The 15,978-nt window shown below is 43.7% G+C and overlaps 2 protein-coding genes across 2 annotated transcripts in view; one reads left to right on the forward strand and one right to left on the reverse strand.

The window, feature by feature from the left end:
• On the forward strand, positions 1–9,095 carry LOC144533563 (ankyrin repeat and SOCS box protein 2-like). Its single transcript, XM_078275007.1, has 9 exons — positions 1–296; positions 1,500–1,610; positions 3,783–3,952; positions 4,423–4,578; positions 4,742–4,990; positions 5,614–5,785; positions 7,141–7,711; positions 8,179–8,332; positions 8,956–9,095. Exons 1-9 carry the CDS (start codon positions 1–3, stop codon positions 9,093–9,095), a joined length of 2,019 nt encoding a protein of 672 aa, XP_078131133.1.
• A 5,354-nt stretch (positions 9,096–14,449) lies between these two features.
• The window catches only part of LOC144533811 (E3 ubiquitin-protein ligase TRIM50-like), a 13,136-nt gene continuing 11,607 nt past the window's right edge, over positions 14,450–15,978 (reverse strand). Inside the window, exon 9 of the mRNA XM_078275377.1 lies at positions 14,450–14,950. Within this exon, the coding sequence (XP_078131503.1) occupies positions 14,450–14,950 (501 nt within the window). The remainder of the gene's footprint in view (positions 14,951–15,978) is intronic.

Below are 15,978 nucleotides of genomic sequence, written 5' to 3' on the forward strand. Positions count from 1 at the left end.
ATGGCGGCAGCCAGCATCTCGCGCTCTGTGGCCTTCGAGGATTATTCCGTCTACGGAAATCTGAGTGATGATGAGCTGCTGCAGGTCGCCATCGAGCGCAGTCTGAGCAACATGTCTGCCAACACCGCCAACAACCACGCCATCGCTGCTGCCAGCACGCCTTCTCCCCAACCCGACCTACCTAGCCACAGCTCCCACAATGCACCTGCAGACCACAACTCCCACAATGCATCAGCAGAACAGCCCACTGCACACTACAGTTCTCCAAATCCTCCAAGCCAAAAGCCGCCTGATCCGTACGTACCACAGTTTCTATTAGCTTTGATTATTTACTGGTTGAAGTGATTCCAGGGTTGGGTTTAAATAAATCCACATCCTGATTCATTTGAATCAGGATCTTGATTTGAATGATCTGATATGGATTCTTAAAATCCCAAGATGGATGTTTGAAGAGTCTCCATTTTAATGTTAGACTGTAGATATTTTAAAGCTAGACTGTAGATATTTTAATGTTAGACTGTAGATATTTTAAAGCTAGACTGTAGATATTTTAAAGCTAGACTGTAGATATTTTAAAGCTAGACTGTAGATATTTTAAAGCTAGACTGTAGATATTTTAAAGCTAGATTGTAGATATTTTAATGTTAGACTGTAGATATTTTAAAGCTATAACTCATTACAGCGATGTGGTCTTTCTGCTGGGCCTTAGGCCTGTCGCACCTCCAACGGTGCCTGTGGTGGACTGTGCATGGCAGGGGTGTCCTCTTCCCTGAGGCAGGCCTAAACCTGACCGCATACCGCAAGGTTTTGCTGCAGGGTCTTCAGCTGGGGACCACCGCTCATTGACGTTTCACCCCTTAACCCAGAACATCTCCTGGTGGCGGGGCAGTGAATAGGGACGTCTCCCTGACACCTCCTGCAGCAAAACCTAATTGGATGTTACTCGCCAAGCCTTGTCTCGTCGTTTCAGCCAGAGCCAGTGGCTTGCTTTCTCAGCTTCCTCAGGGAGCTCTTTGGTGGATCTGGCTCCACGTAGTCCCAGGTCCTTGAGCAGGCGTGATGTTGATCTGCCCACAAAGCCTCTGGCTCCCACCTCCACCGGGTACAGCCTCACACTCCATCCACTTTCTCTGCACTCCGCGACCAGGTCTGCATACTTTGCCTTCTTTCTCTCGTAGGGAGCTTCCAGTCCCTCCTCCCATGGCACTGTCAGCTCCATCAGTATTGCTGAGTGAAGATGTTTTATAGATAGAGTGAAGATGTTTTAAAGCTAGAGTGAAGATATAAATAACGCTCCAAAGTTAGGAGACATTTCGGGGAGGAGAAAAAGCAAAGCACAATTTGTTCTGTCTCTATATTACTGCCTGTTTTTTCGGAGTTTTTTTTGTCGTTTTTCTTGATGTTTTGTTGCTTTTGTGTCCCAGTTGAACAGTGGTCTAACTGTGAGAAAGACGATCTCTGTGCTTTTTTTGGCTGTTGTTTTGGCGTTTCGTTGGCAGGAAGACGTTTGATGGGACGGTCAGTCGATTCATGACGGGTTCTGGGAAGAGCATGGTGGCGTACCGTCGACCGGACGGCGCTCTGGTCTACATCGCTCCAGAACCCAAAGAGTGAGTCCTGGAAACACCTGTTTCACACCTAGATGGATAGATGGATGGATAGATGGATGGATGGATGGATGGATAGATAGATAGATAGATAGATGGATAGATGATAGATAGATAGATAGATAGATAGATAGATAGATGGATAGATGATAGATAGATAGATAGATAGATGGATAGATGGATAGATGATAGATAGATAGATAGATGGACAGATGGATAGATGGATATATAGATAGATAGATAGATAGATAGATAGATGGATAGATAGATGGATAGATGGATAGATGGATATATAGATAGATAGATAGAGAGATAGATAGAGAGATAGAGAGATAGATAGAGAGATAGATAGATAGAGAGATAGATAGATAGATAGATGATAGATAGATTGATAGATAGATAGATGATAGATGATAGATAGATTGATAGATAGATAGATGATAGATAGATAGATTGATAGATAGATAGATGATAGATAGATAGATAGATTGATAGATAGATAGATGATAGATAGATAGATTGATAGATAGATAGATGATAGATAGATAGATTGATAGATAGATAAATAGATGGATGGATGGGACAGACATGTAGAGTTTATTAGCGTGCTTTTATTTAAAATAAAAAGTCACATATTAGTGTATTATTGCATGTCTCATATAGTCTTCTCAGCAAAAAAGTTCCTTAGCCATCATAGAATTTAGCAAAACAATGCTTTCTGGCAGCTACCAAACAGCTGACTCCCAGCAACCAGTTTCACAGCCTGAATATTAAAACTCTCTGCTTCTGGAGGAATTTTGAGGCTCAAAGACACCAGACTTTCCAAATTCTGCTCCTAGTGGTGCATAATTATGGTTTGCAAACAGTTCCTGAGTCTACTTATAGAACTGGCTCAGGTCTGCCTTGCACCAGCTCTTAGTTATGCTGATATAGTTTTAGACTGCTGGGGGACTTCCTTTGAAACACTGAGCTTCTCTCTCCTCTCTTTCCATCTGTGTGCATCCATGTTCCAGAAATGCTTGTTACTAACCTAGCTCTGGGGAGCTTTTTCCCCGGAGTCCTTATGTTTTTTCGCCCAGCAGTTTTCCTTGGATTAGGGTGGCACCTAAATCATGGTTGCAGCTGTCGCCGTGGTCCTACTCCACTCCCTGCTACACCCTGCTACGCTCTGCAGTGTCCTGCTACATCCTGCAGTGCCCTGCTATGCCCTGCTACACCATGAACTACTACAACTACTATTTCTAGTCACTGTTCCATTATCTTTATTGTGACTATTATTGCCACTGTTCATCACCCCCCCAACCAGCACCGTCAGACACCGCCTACCAAGAGCCTGGGTCTGTCCCTGGTTTCTTCCTAAAAGGAAGTTTTTCCTCACCACTGTCCCACTAATTGCTTGTCTCTTGGAGTGTGGTCTAGACCTCCTCTATCTGTAAAGTCTATTTTGAGATCTCTTGTTATGATTTGATAATATAAATAAAATGGAAATGAACTGAATTGAACTGAATCAATATTTGTGAGGGGCCAGATTCGGACCTTGAGTTCAACACATTCATTCAAAAATTCATAACAAATCAGTCGCACTTTGTACCTTTCAGCAACATGTTGGCCCGACTGGGCAGAAACGTTCAAATGCTTCGGTCTTACAGGATTTATGAAGTCCATCAATCAAACATATTATTATTATTATTATTATTATTATTATTATTATTATTATTATTATTATTATTATCAAACCTAACTCCTCCCACAGTTCTTACTACACACAAGACAGACAGTCCAGACAGATTTATGAATGATCAAAAACTAGCCGGCAGTGTTATCGAGATGTTTACTGTAAACAGCTGCTAACTGCTAACTGCTAACTGCTAACTGTGTCAGAGACAGATAAGGGATTGGAAGTCCACATTTGCTCAGGTGAAAATCAGACAAGGTTCAAAATGAAAGAAACACTCAAGTTTATCCAGATCAGGTCAGGCAGAGAATCATTCATCCGAGGGTCATCAATCCGCATTTTATTCATTGGGTCAAATCATCAGAATAGATTCATTGCCAAATAGAAGCCACTTACAATGGTTTTTTAACACTAGCGCCATTCCAGATCCTTCCTGAACACTTGGATTGTTCCGTCTCATTCGGGCTGACTCTAACCCCTCTGATGGTGTTTCCCTGCAGGGAGGAGGAGCCTCTGTTTAAAGCAATCCGTGTCGGGGATGTGAACACAGTAAAAGAGTTGACGATGCGTCCGGGAACAAACCTGATGCTACCCAGTAAACCTGGCTGGCTTGCCATACACCAGGCGGCGTGGTACGGTCAGGACACGTGTCTGAGAGTCCTGCTGTCAGGTAACACACACACATACAAACACACACACACACACACACACACACACACACACACACACACACACACACACACACACACACACACACACACAGACACACACACACACACACACACACACACACACAGACACACACACACACACACACACACACACACACACACACACACACACACACAGAGACACACACACACACACACACACACACACACACACACACACACACACACACACACACACACACACACACGTGATAGTTCTGTGATTGATTAACAGTTCACTGTCTTTGTGTCTGTGTCTGTATGTGTATCTCTGTGTGTGTGTGTGTCTGCGTGTGTCTGTGTGTGTGTGTGTCTGTGTGTCTGTGTCTCTTTGTCTCTGTCTCTTTGTGTCTCTGTGGGTGTGTCTCTGTGTCTCTGTCTCTGTGTCTGTGTCTCTTTATGTCTCTGTGGGTGTGTATTTCCGTCTCAGCTCAGCGCGGGATGATCAACAAACGGTCGGAGCTTGGCGAGACGCCGCTTTTCGTCGCCGTCAGCAACAAGCAGCTTCAATGCGTTCAGGTGCTGCTGGAATCCGCAGCGGATGTCAACATCCAGAACTATGACAAAGAGACGCCGCTGTTCAGAGGTGAGACAGAAACACGTCTTCCCTTTTATGTTCGAGAGAATAACGCAGAGTCTACAGAAGGAAAGAATTCAACAGGAAACACAGACGTGTTCAAAGCAGAATCCAAGAGTCCTTTAGTCTGTCGCTTCAGGCAATGGTAAATGTTTGTGTCCTTGCTGTGCAGCGTGTGAGCGGAGCAGCGCTGCGATGGTGGCGGCGCTGCTGAACCACGGTGCGCTGGTGAACACTTCCTGTACGCCTCAGGGCTGCACGGCGCTGCATGAAGCGGCGTGTCGGAACAACGTGGAGATCTGTGACATGCTGCTGAAGGCCGGAGCCAAACTCGAGCTCACCGACATCTACGGCATCTCAGCGCTGTTCAACGCCGCACAGAGTGGGCAGCCCGCCACGCTGCGTTTCCTGCTCACACACGGTATGTTAACTCTTCTGTCACCGGCAGAATAAACAGTGACTACATTATGTAAACAAAATATTTATTCTGAACAAGACAATATTTTCCATGGCTAGTGAAAGGGAATATTCACGTTTACACGCGGCTGTGTAAAACAGGATGACAATGTTTTCCGTCTGGCTGGTGGCCAAAAAACTTCTGGTTCTGCCCCTGACCCTGTCTGTCTCTCTCCCTGTCTGTCTCCCTGTCTGTCTCTCTCTCTCGCTGTCTGTCTCCCTGTCTCTCTGTCTCTCTCCCTGTCTGTCTCCCTGTCACCCTCACTCCCTGTCTGTCTCTCTCCCTGTCTGTCTCCCTGTCACCCTCGCTCCCTGTCTGTCTCTCTCCCTGTCGGTCTCCCTGTCTCTCTCCCTGTCTGTCTCCTTCTCTGTCTGTCTCTCGTCTGTCTCCCTCTCTGTCTCTCTCCCTGTCTGTCTCTCTGTCTGTCTCTCTCCCTGTCTGTCTCCCTCTTGCCCTTTCTCTCTCCCTGTCGATCTCCCTGTCTGTCTCCCTCTCTCCCTGGCTGTCTCCCTGTCTGTCTCCCTGTTTGTCTCCCTGTCTGTAACCTGGCTGTCTCCCTGTCTGTCTCCCTGTCTGTCTCCCTGCAGGTGCAGACATGAACAGTCGAGCTGCAGACGGAGCCACCGCTCTGTATGAAGCGACTAAAAATGGACACCGAGAAGTCGTGGAGCTGCTCCTCTCTCACAACGCTGACCCTAACAAACCCGGGAAGACCGGCTTGTTACCGCTTCACATTGCCGCACAGAGAGGAAATGACACGTAGGCACACAGATCTCGAAGACGTCTTTGTAGTTTAGGTTTTAAATCCAGTTCCCAGACCAGAGCCAGCGTTTCAGGAGTAAAGAGGCTCAGATCAGGACAGCTAACTTTAATGTTGAAGGCAGATGCTGGGTTGTAGTTTTGTACTCTACCTGCACATTTCTCTCCTGCTAAAACTACAAAATGGATCTTCTTTACCAGTAGTTAAAAATCCACAGCATGAAATAGTAACTGGTTAATGTGTTACCTGGGTAAATCTGGAATATAAACATTGCTTTTGTACATGCATTTTAGATGAAGGAGATAAGAGTATATATTTATTAACAGGAAATATTAAAAAGTTAATTCAAGATAAATTACAGATAAATGTTGATTAACCTCAAACAGTAAAGGCTCTGACACACCAACCCATCGGCCAACTGTCAGTCGGACTGATCAGTCGGCTCCCCGAGTTCCAAAAAGTGCCTCAGAACACACCGAAGCGACGCCAACTTGAACGTACGTTCTGCGCCTGCATGAGACGTAATACGTCTCCATAACAGCAGGTGGCGCTAATCTGTATTATCGCCCAAAAAATGAAAACGCTGTCGTCAGTCATTGTTTTCATCAGAGAGTGGTGATAGTAGTCAAGAAGGATCCTTGTTGTCATTACTCGCTGAACGGAAGAAAATACCACGGCTAGTAACAACAAGATACTGGTGTTAGCAGCTCTCTGATTCGCTGGTCAAGGGCTAACACTCCACCAATCAGATTGGTCATTGAGTCCGACTGCCCACTGGCTGATTCAACAAGTCAAATCGGCCAAAATGAAGGCTGACAGCTCCTCCGACTGACGACGGCACGGACACACCGAACAGACTCGAGTCACCGACCTCGCCAGACTGTCAGACGGCCGATTATCAGGTTGGTGTGTCGGGACCATTATCAGGTTGGTGTGTCCGGGCCATTATCAGGTTGGTGTGTTGGGACCATTATCAGGTTGGTGTGTTGGGACCATTATCAGGTTGGTGTGTTGGGACCATTATCAGGTTGGTGTGTTGGGACCATTATCAGGTTCGTGGGTCAGGACCATTATCAGGTTGGTGTGTTGGGACCATTATCAGGTTGGTGTGTCCGGGCCATTATCAGGTTCGTGGGTCAGGACCATTATGAGGTTGGTGTGTCCGGGCCATTATCAGGTTGGTGTGTTGGGACCATTATCAGGTTGGTGGGTCAGGACCATTATCAGGTTGGTGGGTCAGGACCTTTACAGACTAACCCTAACTAACCCTAGAGTGGGTTTCTTTCATTCTTGTGAACAAGTTACAGAGTTAACCTTTAGTATCTCAGAGTCAGTGTTCTGTTTCCTGTTCCAGCATCGTCTCCATGTTGGTCCCCGTCACCAGTAAAGCTGCAGTGCGGCGGAGCGGCATCAGCCCGCTGCACCTGGCCGCCGAGCGTAACCGTGACGACATCCTGGAGGATCTGATCGTGGCGGGCTTCGACGTCAATGCCCAGCTGTCCGAAGAGCGCTCAAAGCTCTACGAGGACCGGCGCAGCTCGGTGCTCTACTTCTCCGTCAGCAACAACAACGAGGACGCCGTGCGCTCGCTGCTCGCGGCCGGCGCCAACCCCAACCGCGACATGTTCCGGGCGCTGATGGTGGCGGCGCGGATGGGCAGCATGGAGATGGTGAAGCTGCTGGTGGAGCACGGCGCCGACATCAATGCCCCCGTGCCCACGCACCCCACCACCTTCCCCGCAGTCTACATGTTCTCCATGAAGTTCCTGCCCATGTTCAAGTTCCTGCTGGACCACGGAGGCCACGCACAGTCCTGCTTCAGCTGTGTCTACGGCAGCTGTGCTCATCCTCCAATCAGAACCAAGCACTCGGACTGGGACCTGGGATACAACGACAGGGCACCGCAGCAAACGGGGGGCGTTCAGGTGACAGGAGTCTGCTGGAAGGGTTTATATATTCAACTACACAACGAGGGATCAAGTCAACTTTATGTAACCCTAACCCCAGGATGCAGGGGTGTTTAAATGTCCATTCGTCTTTCTATGTTTGTAGCTTTTTCTTTACATTACATTACATGTCATTTAGCTGACACTTTTATCCAAAGCAACTTCCAATTAAGTGCTTTCAACCCTGAAGGTTCAAACTCCAGACAACAAGTAGTAAGTGCAAGAACATTAGCTTTAAATAGGTAACACTACAAAGAACCATATGAAAGTGCAGCTTTAATTCTTATTTATTTACTTATTTTAAGTTTTTCAGGTGACCCAAGGTTGTTTCAAGTGTTTAAATATAGAACTACACAACAGAGTGCCACAGTTCTGTGATTGATAGACAGTTCTGTGTTTGATTAACAGTTCTGTGTTTGATTGACCGTTCTGTGATTGATTGACAGTTCTGCGAGATGATCTCAGCTCCGAGTATCTGCCGATGGGCAGGGCCAATCATTGACGTCCTGTTGGACTATGTTGGTCATGTGACGCTCTGCTCCAGACTGCTGGAACATCTGGACAGCTTCTCCGACTGGAGCGGCATCAAAGACAAAGCAGGTGACTGTCCCTTAATTTATCTGAAATAGTTTTCTGAGAGAAATGAAAGTTTATTTGATTTTCAGGAGAAAGCCGGGGAAGTCAAGGCAAAATATTTAGACTTTTATTGTCAAAATATTCTGAACTTTTTCCTAAAATATAAGAAATATATATTTTATATAAATATATTTTATCGTAATATCCTGGTTGGAAACATGAGCTGGATGCTCCTGATTTAAATAAAGTAGCCTGGATTCAATTTAATTTATTTCAAATCAAGGCATTTTCAGGGAGACTGAGATGTTGCAATAGTAAGATAAATCGTATATGTATAATAATACATATTCTAAATAAAGCCAACCGAACTCCTTGTAGTAACCTTCCCCATCATGTTTTACAACACGGAAAGTCTCCAAAAAACAAGTTACACAAAGTTACACGAGCCAGTGAGGCCACAGGATCAAGAGACAACTCAGATAGGGTTGGGTATCGTTTGGGTTTTGTCTGATAGCGGTGCTAAAGTGACACTTGTAAAACGGTGCCTGAACCGATATAAAAAAGGTTCTACTTAGTTACTAAAAAGATAAGTAATCTGGTGTTCCAGTGTGTCAGGTAGTTTGGTGATGTTCCGGTTTGTGTTTCAGCACCTCCGCGGCCGCTGCTGCAGCTCTGCAGGGTGCAGGTTCTCCAGCTGGTTGGACGTCGGCGTGTGAAGAAGCTGCCGCTCCCAGGAGGTTTGATTCGCTTCCTGCAGCACCAGGAACGATGTGTGGACGACTGCTGAGAGAAAACCTGATGCTTTGTCACTTCATCCAGCTCACTGAAGGCAGGGCACTGATTGTTATTTATTGATTATTATTGATTTTTTGATCTGCAGACGTTTTACAACGTTTATGTAACCTCAACAACGGTGTATTTAACACAGCTGTGTGGGCAAGCCAGAGATGCCCTCGAGTCTCTGAGCTGGATTCCACACACTTAGCAGTCAGATCTTCTTTAGTTTGGGCCTTGTTGTCTGAAGTTTTAAAGCCAAAGCTTCTTTAGTTTGGGCCTTGTTGTGTGAAGCTTTAAAGCCAAAAATTCTGATGAATGGCACATCAGCTGCTGGAGCGTCGACATGTTTGTTTCCTCTCTCCCAGCAGATATGTTACGTGTAAGCTTTATTTTAACAGGGAAAAGAATCAAATTGAGATTACAATTTATTTTACAAGTGAGCCCTGGCCAAGAAAGCAGCACATAGAGGATACACTTTAACAGACAACAAGTAACAGACAGACAGGGATAGACAGGAATAATTACTAATAAATAAAAACAGAAAATCACATTTTTTTAAAATCACATTTTAAAAACAAGCGCAGGCATGTTGATATATTAGATTTAGGTAGGACTTGAATTCAGTATGTGAAATAAAAACCTGCAGCTTTAGCTGATATTACAACTCATTCCATGAAGTTGGAGCACTCTAATAAAAAGCAGTTTTTCCAAACTCTGTTTTAGTTTGTGGAACATCATCCATTATGTATCTACTTGATCTTAGATTATGTTCAGATCTACTAGGTGCTAAAAGTGTAGTTAAATATAAAGGAGTATGTCCAGTTATTGATTTGTACACAAAGGTCAACCAATGTTTGAGCCTTCTTGTGTTGAATGAGGGCCAACCTACCATTTCATATAATACACAGTGATGGGTAGAGTACTTAGCATGGGTTATAAATCTCAGTGCTGAATGATACACAGAATCCAAAGATTTCAACAGGGACGTTGTGGAGTGTCTGTAAAACACATCTCCATAGTCTAAAACTGGCAAGAAGGTAGATTCAACCAACTTTTTCCTGACTTTCTGTGTGAAGCAGGAACTGTTTCTGAAGTAAAAACACAGCTTTAATTTCAATTTAGTGAGTAAATGCTCAATATGCAAATTAAAAGACATGTCTTTCTCCAATATAAATCCCAGGTATTTGTATGAGCAAACTAATTTTATTGGCCTGCCCTGTAATGTGTGGAGCTGAGGCAGGGAAGGTCCAGGCTTACGGGTTCTAGTAAAAAACATGTGTTTAGTTTTCTTATCATTAAGAACTAGCTTTAATGCATGTAGACTGAGCTGAATATTTTCAATTTGAAGATATAAGTCAATGGGTCAGCAATGATTTCTGCTGCAAATTTTAAAAATATGGGCTCAATCTCATCAGGCCCTGCAGATTTACGAGTATCCAGTTTTTTCAGGGCCATTAAGACCTCATGAATCGTAATAGGCGTAAAATTGAATCTAGGACTATAGTCTCCCGTTGAGTGACATATGTTCCGAATATTTTGATCAGACAATCCACTGAATATAGATCCAGCTGATACAAAATGCTTGTTAAAGCAATCTACCATCTCGGTTCTATCGGTTATTTACCTTTCATTTCAGTCCCTCCAGAAAAACGCGATTATGCTGATGATTATCAGCCAAAGTCTGCATATTTATGCGGGGGCCGCATTTTTTCAAATACGCCGCACTTTCGCCGCATAAATTGCAGATTTCTGAGCAAAATATGCGGGGCTTGTATGATTTCAGAATCCCCGCATTTTTGTTGCAAAAAAGTCACATATATCTTAGCAGAAAGTTGAAAAATGTTGCGTTTACTTCACACAAGAGCAGCCATTTTCCTCTTTTGCCATGGGAACGTTATGAAGTAACGTTATGAAGTGAGGTAATTACGTGACGTGAACATCATCGAAAAGCTGCAAACCCCGCGATGAAGCCATGATGAAAACGCAGTTTTTGCAAGTTCCTGCAATTTCATCGCATAAAATTGCATAACTATCCTGCATATTCCATCGCATTTTTTAAGAAAACGTGCTGCATAATCAAGAATTTTTGCCCGCAACAATCACAAAAAAACTCTTTTGTTTGGGAAACCACTAGATGATTGAGTGGGGGACAATGACTTGATGGTTTTCCAAAACTTAGTTGGGTTATTTAGATTTCTTGTTTCATTAAGATAAAACTCAGATTTTGCCTTGTGAACCAGGGCTGTGCATCTATTTCTCAAGGCTCTAAAAGCCACCCTGTCTTTTTCTTGGCCAGTCTTTCTAGCTCTAGCCCAGGCTGAATTCCTTTCATGAAAAAGCTCAGACAGTTCATCCGTGAACCAAGGATTATTGTGGCCCTTCACTCTACATTTCTTGATTGGTGCATGCTTATTCATGACCTTTAAAAATAATGTATGGAAATACTGCCATGCAGAGTTCACATCAGGTATTAAAACAGGTTTATCCCAGTCACATGCAAACAAATCATGCAAAAAACCTTGAATATCAAAGTTCTTAAAACACCTTTTTTTTAATAATTCTAGGTTTTACTTTTGGAATCTTACAATTTCGTATAGCTGCTACAGCACAGTGATCACTGACGTCATCTGGAAAAATTCCTATGTGGGTGTATTTATGATTTGAGTTATGTTAACTGAATCACAATATTCTTTAAACTGGTTTGACACTGATGACAACCAATCTCAGTTTAAATCACCCAGCAGTAAGAGTTCTTTTACTTGCAACTCAGCTAACACCGATGACAGGGAGGTGAGAGTGTCATTAACAGCTGAGGGTGGTCTATAACAGCCAACAATATTCAGATGACAATCATGTCCATAGTGTAAGTCAATGGCTAATAGCTCAAACTGTTTTGGGATGGACAATGACTGCAACACCTCCTCCCTTACTTTTCCTATCAGAACAAAAAACATTGTATCCCTCTATTACAACATCATTATCTACAATAGATTTCTTGAGCCAGGTCTCAGACAAGACCAAAATGTCAGTTTTGGTCGTCTTGGCCCAGATTTTTACTTGGTCTAACTTGGGCATTAAACTACGAAACATTCAAATGCAGGACACCAAGGCCAGACCTATCTGAAAATTCCAGAGGGGTTGAAAGACAATTTCCCACCGGACCAGGATTTGGATTTATATTACCAGCCATCAAAAGCATCAACATTATCAGACATCGCTGCTTTAAGTTTTTTAGTGGGAAATTGTAATCGGATTGTCCAGACAGGATTTCTTTTGCAGGACATAATATGTTCTGTAGAATGAGAAAAAAACGACAGAGAGATTTGTCCTTGATTCCATTACAACTGCAAATGGAATCGCTTGAAATGATAGATCCGTGCGTGTGTGTTTTGATGGTCGATGCAGGGGAAAACGTTCAGGGTTACACATATTTTTGCTTTTGGCACCACCTGGCCTGTCGCTTGGATCGAACATGCAGAAAGCTGCCCGTATTAGCAGCACCACTCTCATGTTGCCAGCAATGCAGGGAAACACACCACGTGTTACGTGTTACGTGTTACGCGTTAAGTGTTACACGTTACTTATGTAGGAAGGTTAAAGGTTGTGCAGGGATGGAAAGAACATTCAACTTATTAGATGTTTCCTAAAAATGAAGATTGTTCACAAGTCCCACAACTTAAGAGTCTTTAGTCTTTTGAGGACAAGTCTCAAGTCAAGTCTGAAGTCACTGTGTATGCGACTTAAGTCGCCATCTCTGGCACAAGCACTCTGCTTTTTTTACTACTTCAAGTTTACAGACTCCACTGACCTCTCACACACACACCAAACGAGAGAAGACAAACCTCAAAGCAATGCACACTGTTTAAAGATTGAACGTGCCTTTGATTTAAAGTATGGATGCAACAATGTGATTGGCTCTTGGAAATCATGGCGAAATCTGGTTGGTTTAGGGTTGGTTTATCTGAACGAGTGAACGCCAAGAGTCAGCTGATTAGGTTGGGAGAGAGAGAGAGAGAGAGAGAGAGAGAGAGAGAGAGAGAGAGAGAGAGAGAGAGAGAGAGAGAGAGAGAGAGAGAGACACAGAGAGAGAGAGAGAGAGAGAGAGAGAGAGAGAGAGAGACAGAGAGAGAGAGCAGAGAGACAGAGAGAGAGAGAGAGAGACAGAGAGAGACACAGAGAGAGAGAGAGAGACAGAGAGAGACACGAGAGAGAGAGAGAGAGAGAGAGAGAGAGAGACAGAGAGAGAGAGAGAGAGAGAGAGAGAGAGAGAGAGAGAGACAAAGAGACAGAGAGAGAGAGAGAGAGACAGAGAGAGACACAGAGAGAGAGAGAGAGAGAGAGAGAGAGAGAGAGAGAGAGATTCATTAGTTTTCATCCTAACATATATGCATATGTACATGTTAGGATGATATATGGTGTGTGTATATATATATATATACATGTATGTTACGATGATGGTATATATATTTATACATATATGCATATCTGCAGTGTTATTATTTATTTCTGAGTGTGAGGATTTGATAAAGCTGTAAAATAAGTTGATCATTTGCTTGAAACATGTGTCCACTATGTTTAAAGTACGTTTGTAATGTTGTACTGTATTTCATTACTGTGATATCTATATATCGATGACTTTAATGAGTTCATCAGTTCAAAAGTCATTTAGTTTTTATGAGTCTGCAGAAACAGTTTCATGTTTGACAGTTTTACTTTCAGACTGTTTCTTCTAATCACTTCTCTTATTGATCATTCGTCTAACACTATAAAAACTACTAAAATAAAGTCTCATGCCTGTAAAACTCCAGTCTGCCGAAATATCATTAAACAATGTTACATTTAAATCTCTTATTAAGCAGATTTAACTTTAATTTATGAAATTGTTAAATTTAAAAGTCTGCATTTGTAATCCTGATATATTTTGAACAATTTCAGTGTTGAAATGACAAATAATTTTAATAAATGTGTGTTTTTGTTCAAAGAATCACAAACTCATTTTGGATCAGAAGTTTTTTAAGTACACGTTTTATTGTTTGTTTCAACTGTTCAGATGTTCTTAATCCAATAAGAAAGATAATAGATTCAGAAATAACTAAAAAAATCACCCACCAGACTCCATGTAAATAACCAGGACTTTTAGCGTGTATAGAGCCAGCATATTTCCACATGTAAATGGGTGAATTAAGGGTTTATTTCAACCAAACCAGAGTGGTGATTGTTGTTCCCATTAGTCACTTAGAGTCCTGGTTAAAAAAGTTCCCCTATTATCAGCCAATGGGGCAGTAGTAAATATCAACAACCAATAATATTGATCCTCTGTGTGAACTGTCTTTGTGCTTTTGCGTTGGTTGTGTTTCTGAGTGATTACATGTGTGATGTGTCTGGGGATGGATGAGGGGGCAGGCGGTCCCTGCCAAGCTGGGGGTCTGGGGCTGGATGAGGAGGCAGGTGGTCCCTGCCAGGCTGGGGGTCTGGGGCTGGGTGAGGGGGCAGGTGGTCCCTGCCAGGCTGGGGGAGGACCAGGGGGTGTTTGTTGTCTCCCCTGTAATGCCAGCAGACGTCCAGCAGGGGGAAGACCTTCCCCTGCAGCTCCAGGCTGAAGCTGTAGATGAAGCCCAGCTCGTCAGGACTGTCGCTGTTGAAGAAGGTCAGACGTCTGTTCTCGTAGTCCAGGAACAGTCCCAGCCGGCGGGGGGGACACACCAGCGGAAGAATCACCCGGGGCGACAGGAAGGCTTCATAAACGCCATCCTTCAGTCCAATCATCCACACTCCACTCTCTGGACTCTTCCCCAGCTTCACCTTACGGTTAGTGGTTCCTTTGATCAAACCCAGGCGCCATTTAGGTTTTGTACCGACCTCCACCTGCACGGTGACAAGAAGCACAATCCTTTAGTCTCTGTAAAACAAAATCATGACTGGTTCTGAATCAAGATCAGACCAAAGACTCACAAGGACACAAAACAAAACTGTTTTAGGAAACGTTTCATTGGTCTGAATCTGACCATCTTGGCACGACTTAAAACACCTGATGGTGTTGCGTAAAGAGGAGGTCGTGCCTAAACTTAACTAGTTGTCTTAATTTTAGACGGAGGCTCAACGAGCGCCGTGAGCATGGTATGTGGTGGAGCGAGCTAGAGAGCACGGTAAGTGGTGGAGAGAGTTTCAAAAAATACCCTGTAAAACTTAGATTAAAAAGAGAAGTGGATCCATTTCAGTATTCTTCATTTAGACCCGTAGGGTCTATGGTTTTTAAAAGATGGATCCACTTCCTCTCCGCCGCCCGACACTGAGCCGTGGTCCAGGCTCTGTTTCTCTCCAGGCCAATGATGCTCTGAACATTTTGAGAGCCGAGGAGTTTAAAATCTGCATATAAAACCATGTGCCATCGCCCTTATTTAAAATATACTGGTGTTGCTTGATTCTTAAATATAGTGCATTTCTTGTCTCCCCCACATACAGTTTGTGGCAGGCCCTGCACCTAATTGCATAAACCACATTAATGGTTGTGTGCTGCAGGACCTGCCCTGGGTTGAAACCAACTCTGCTGTAGGGGTTAAAAATGTGGGGGAGACATATAAAACCAACATCCGAACCCCGAAGCGACTCCCTGGGGTCAGTATTGTTATTTAAGTTTGTGTGAATTAAAATATCTTTTATATTTTTGTTCTTCCTGTAGGTGGAGATCATGCGGCAGTCCCTTAGCACGTCACAATCGACCCCCGCCCCCTGGAAATTCCTTTTGATGGTTGGTATGAAATTCCTCAGATTTTCTGAGTAGGTAATAACCAATAACCAATGAGGGCGGAATTGGACGGCCGGATGATGGTTTCTTCTTTGTTTTTAAACTTGCCGATGACCTCCGCCTTTATACCTCTAAGGAAGCGCCTCGA

This window comes from Sander vitreus, chromosome 18, assembly GCF_031162955.1.
Source record: "Sander vitreus isolate 19-12246 chromosome 18, sanVit1, whole genome shotgun sequence".
Taxonomy (NCBI): domain Eukaryota; kingdom Metazoa; phylum Chordata; class Actinopteri; order Perciformes; family Percidae; genus Sander; species Sander vitreus.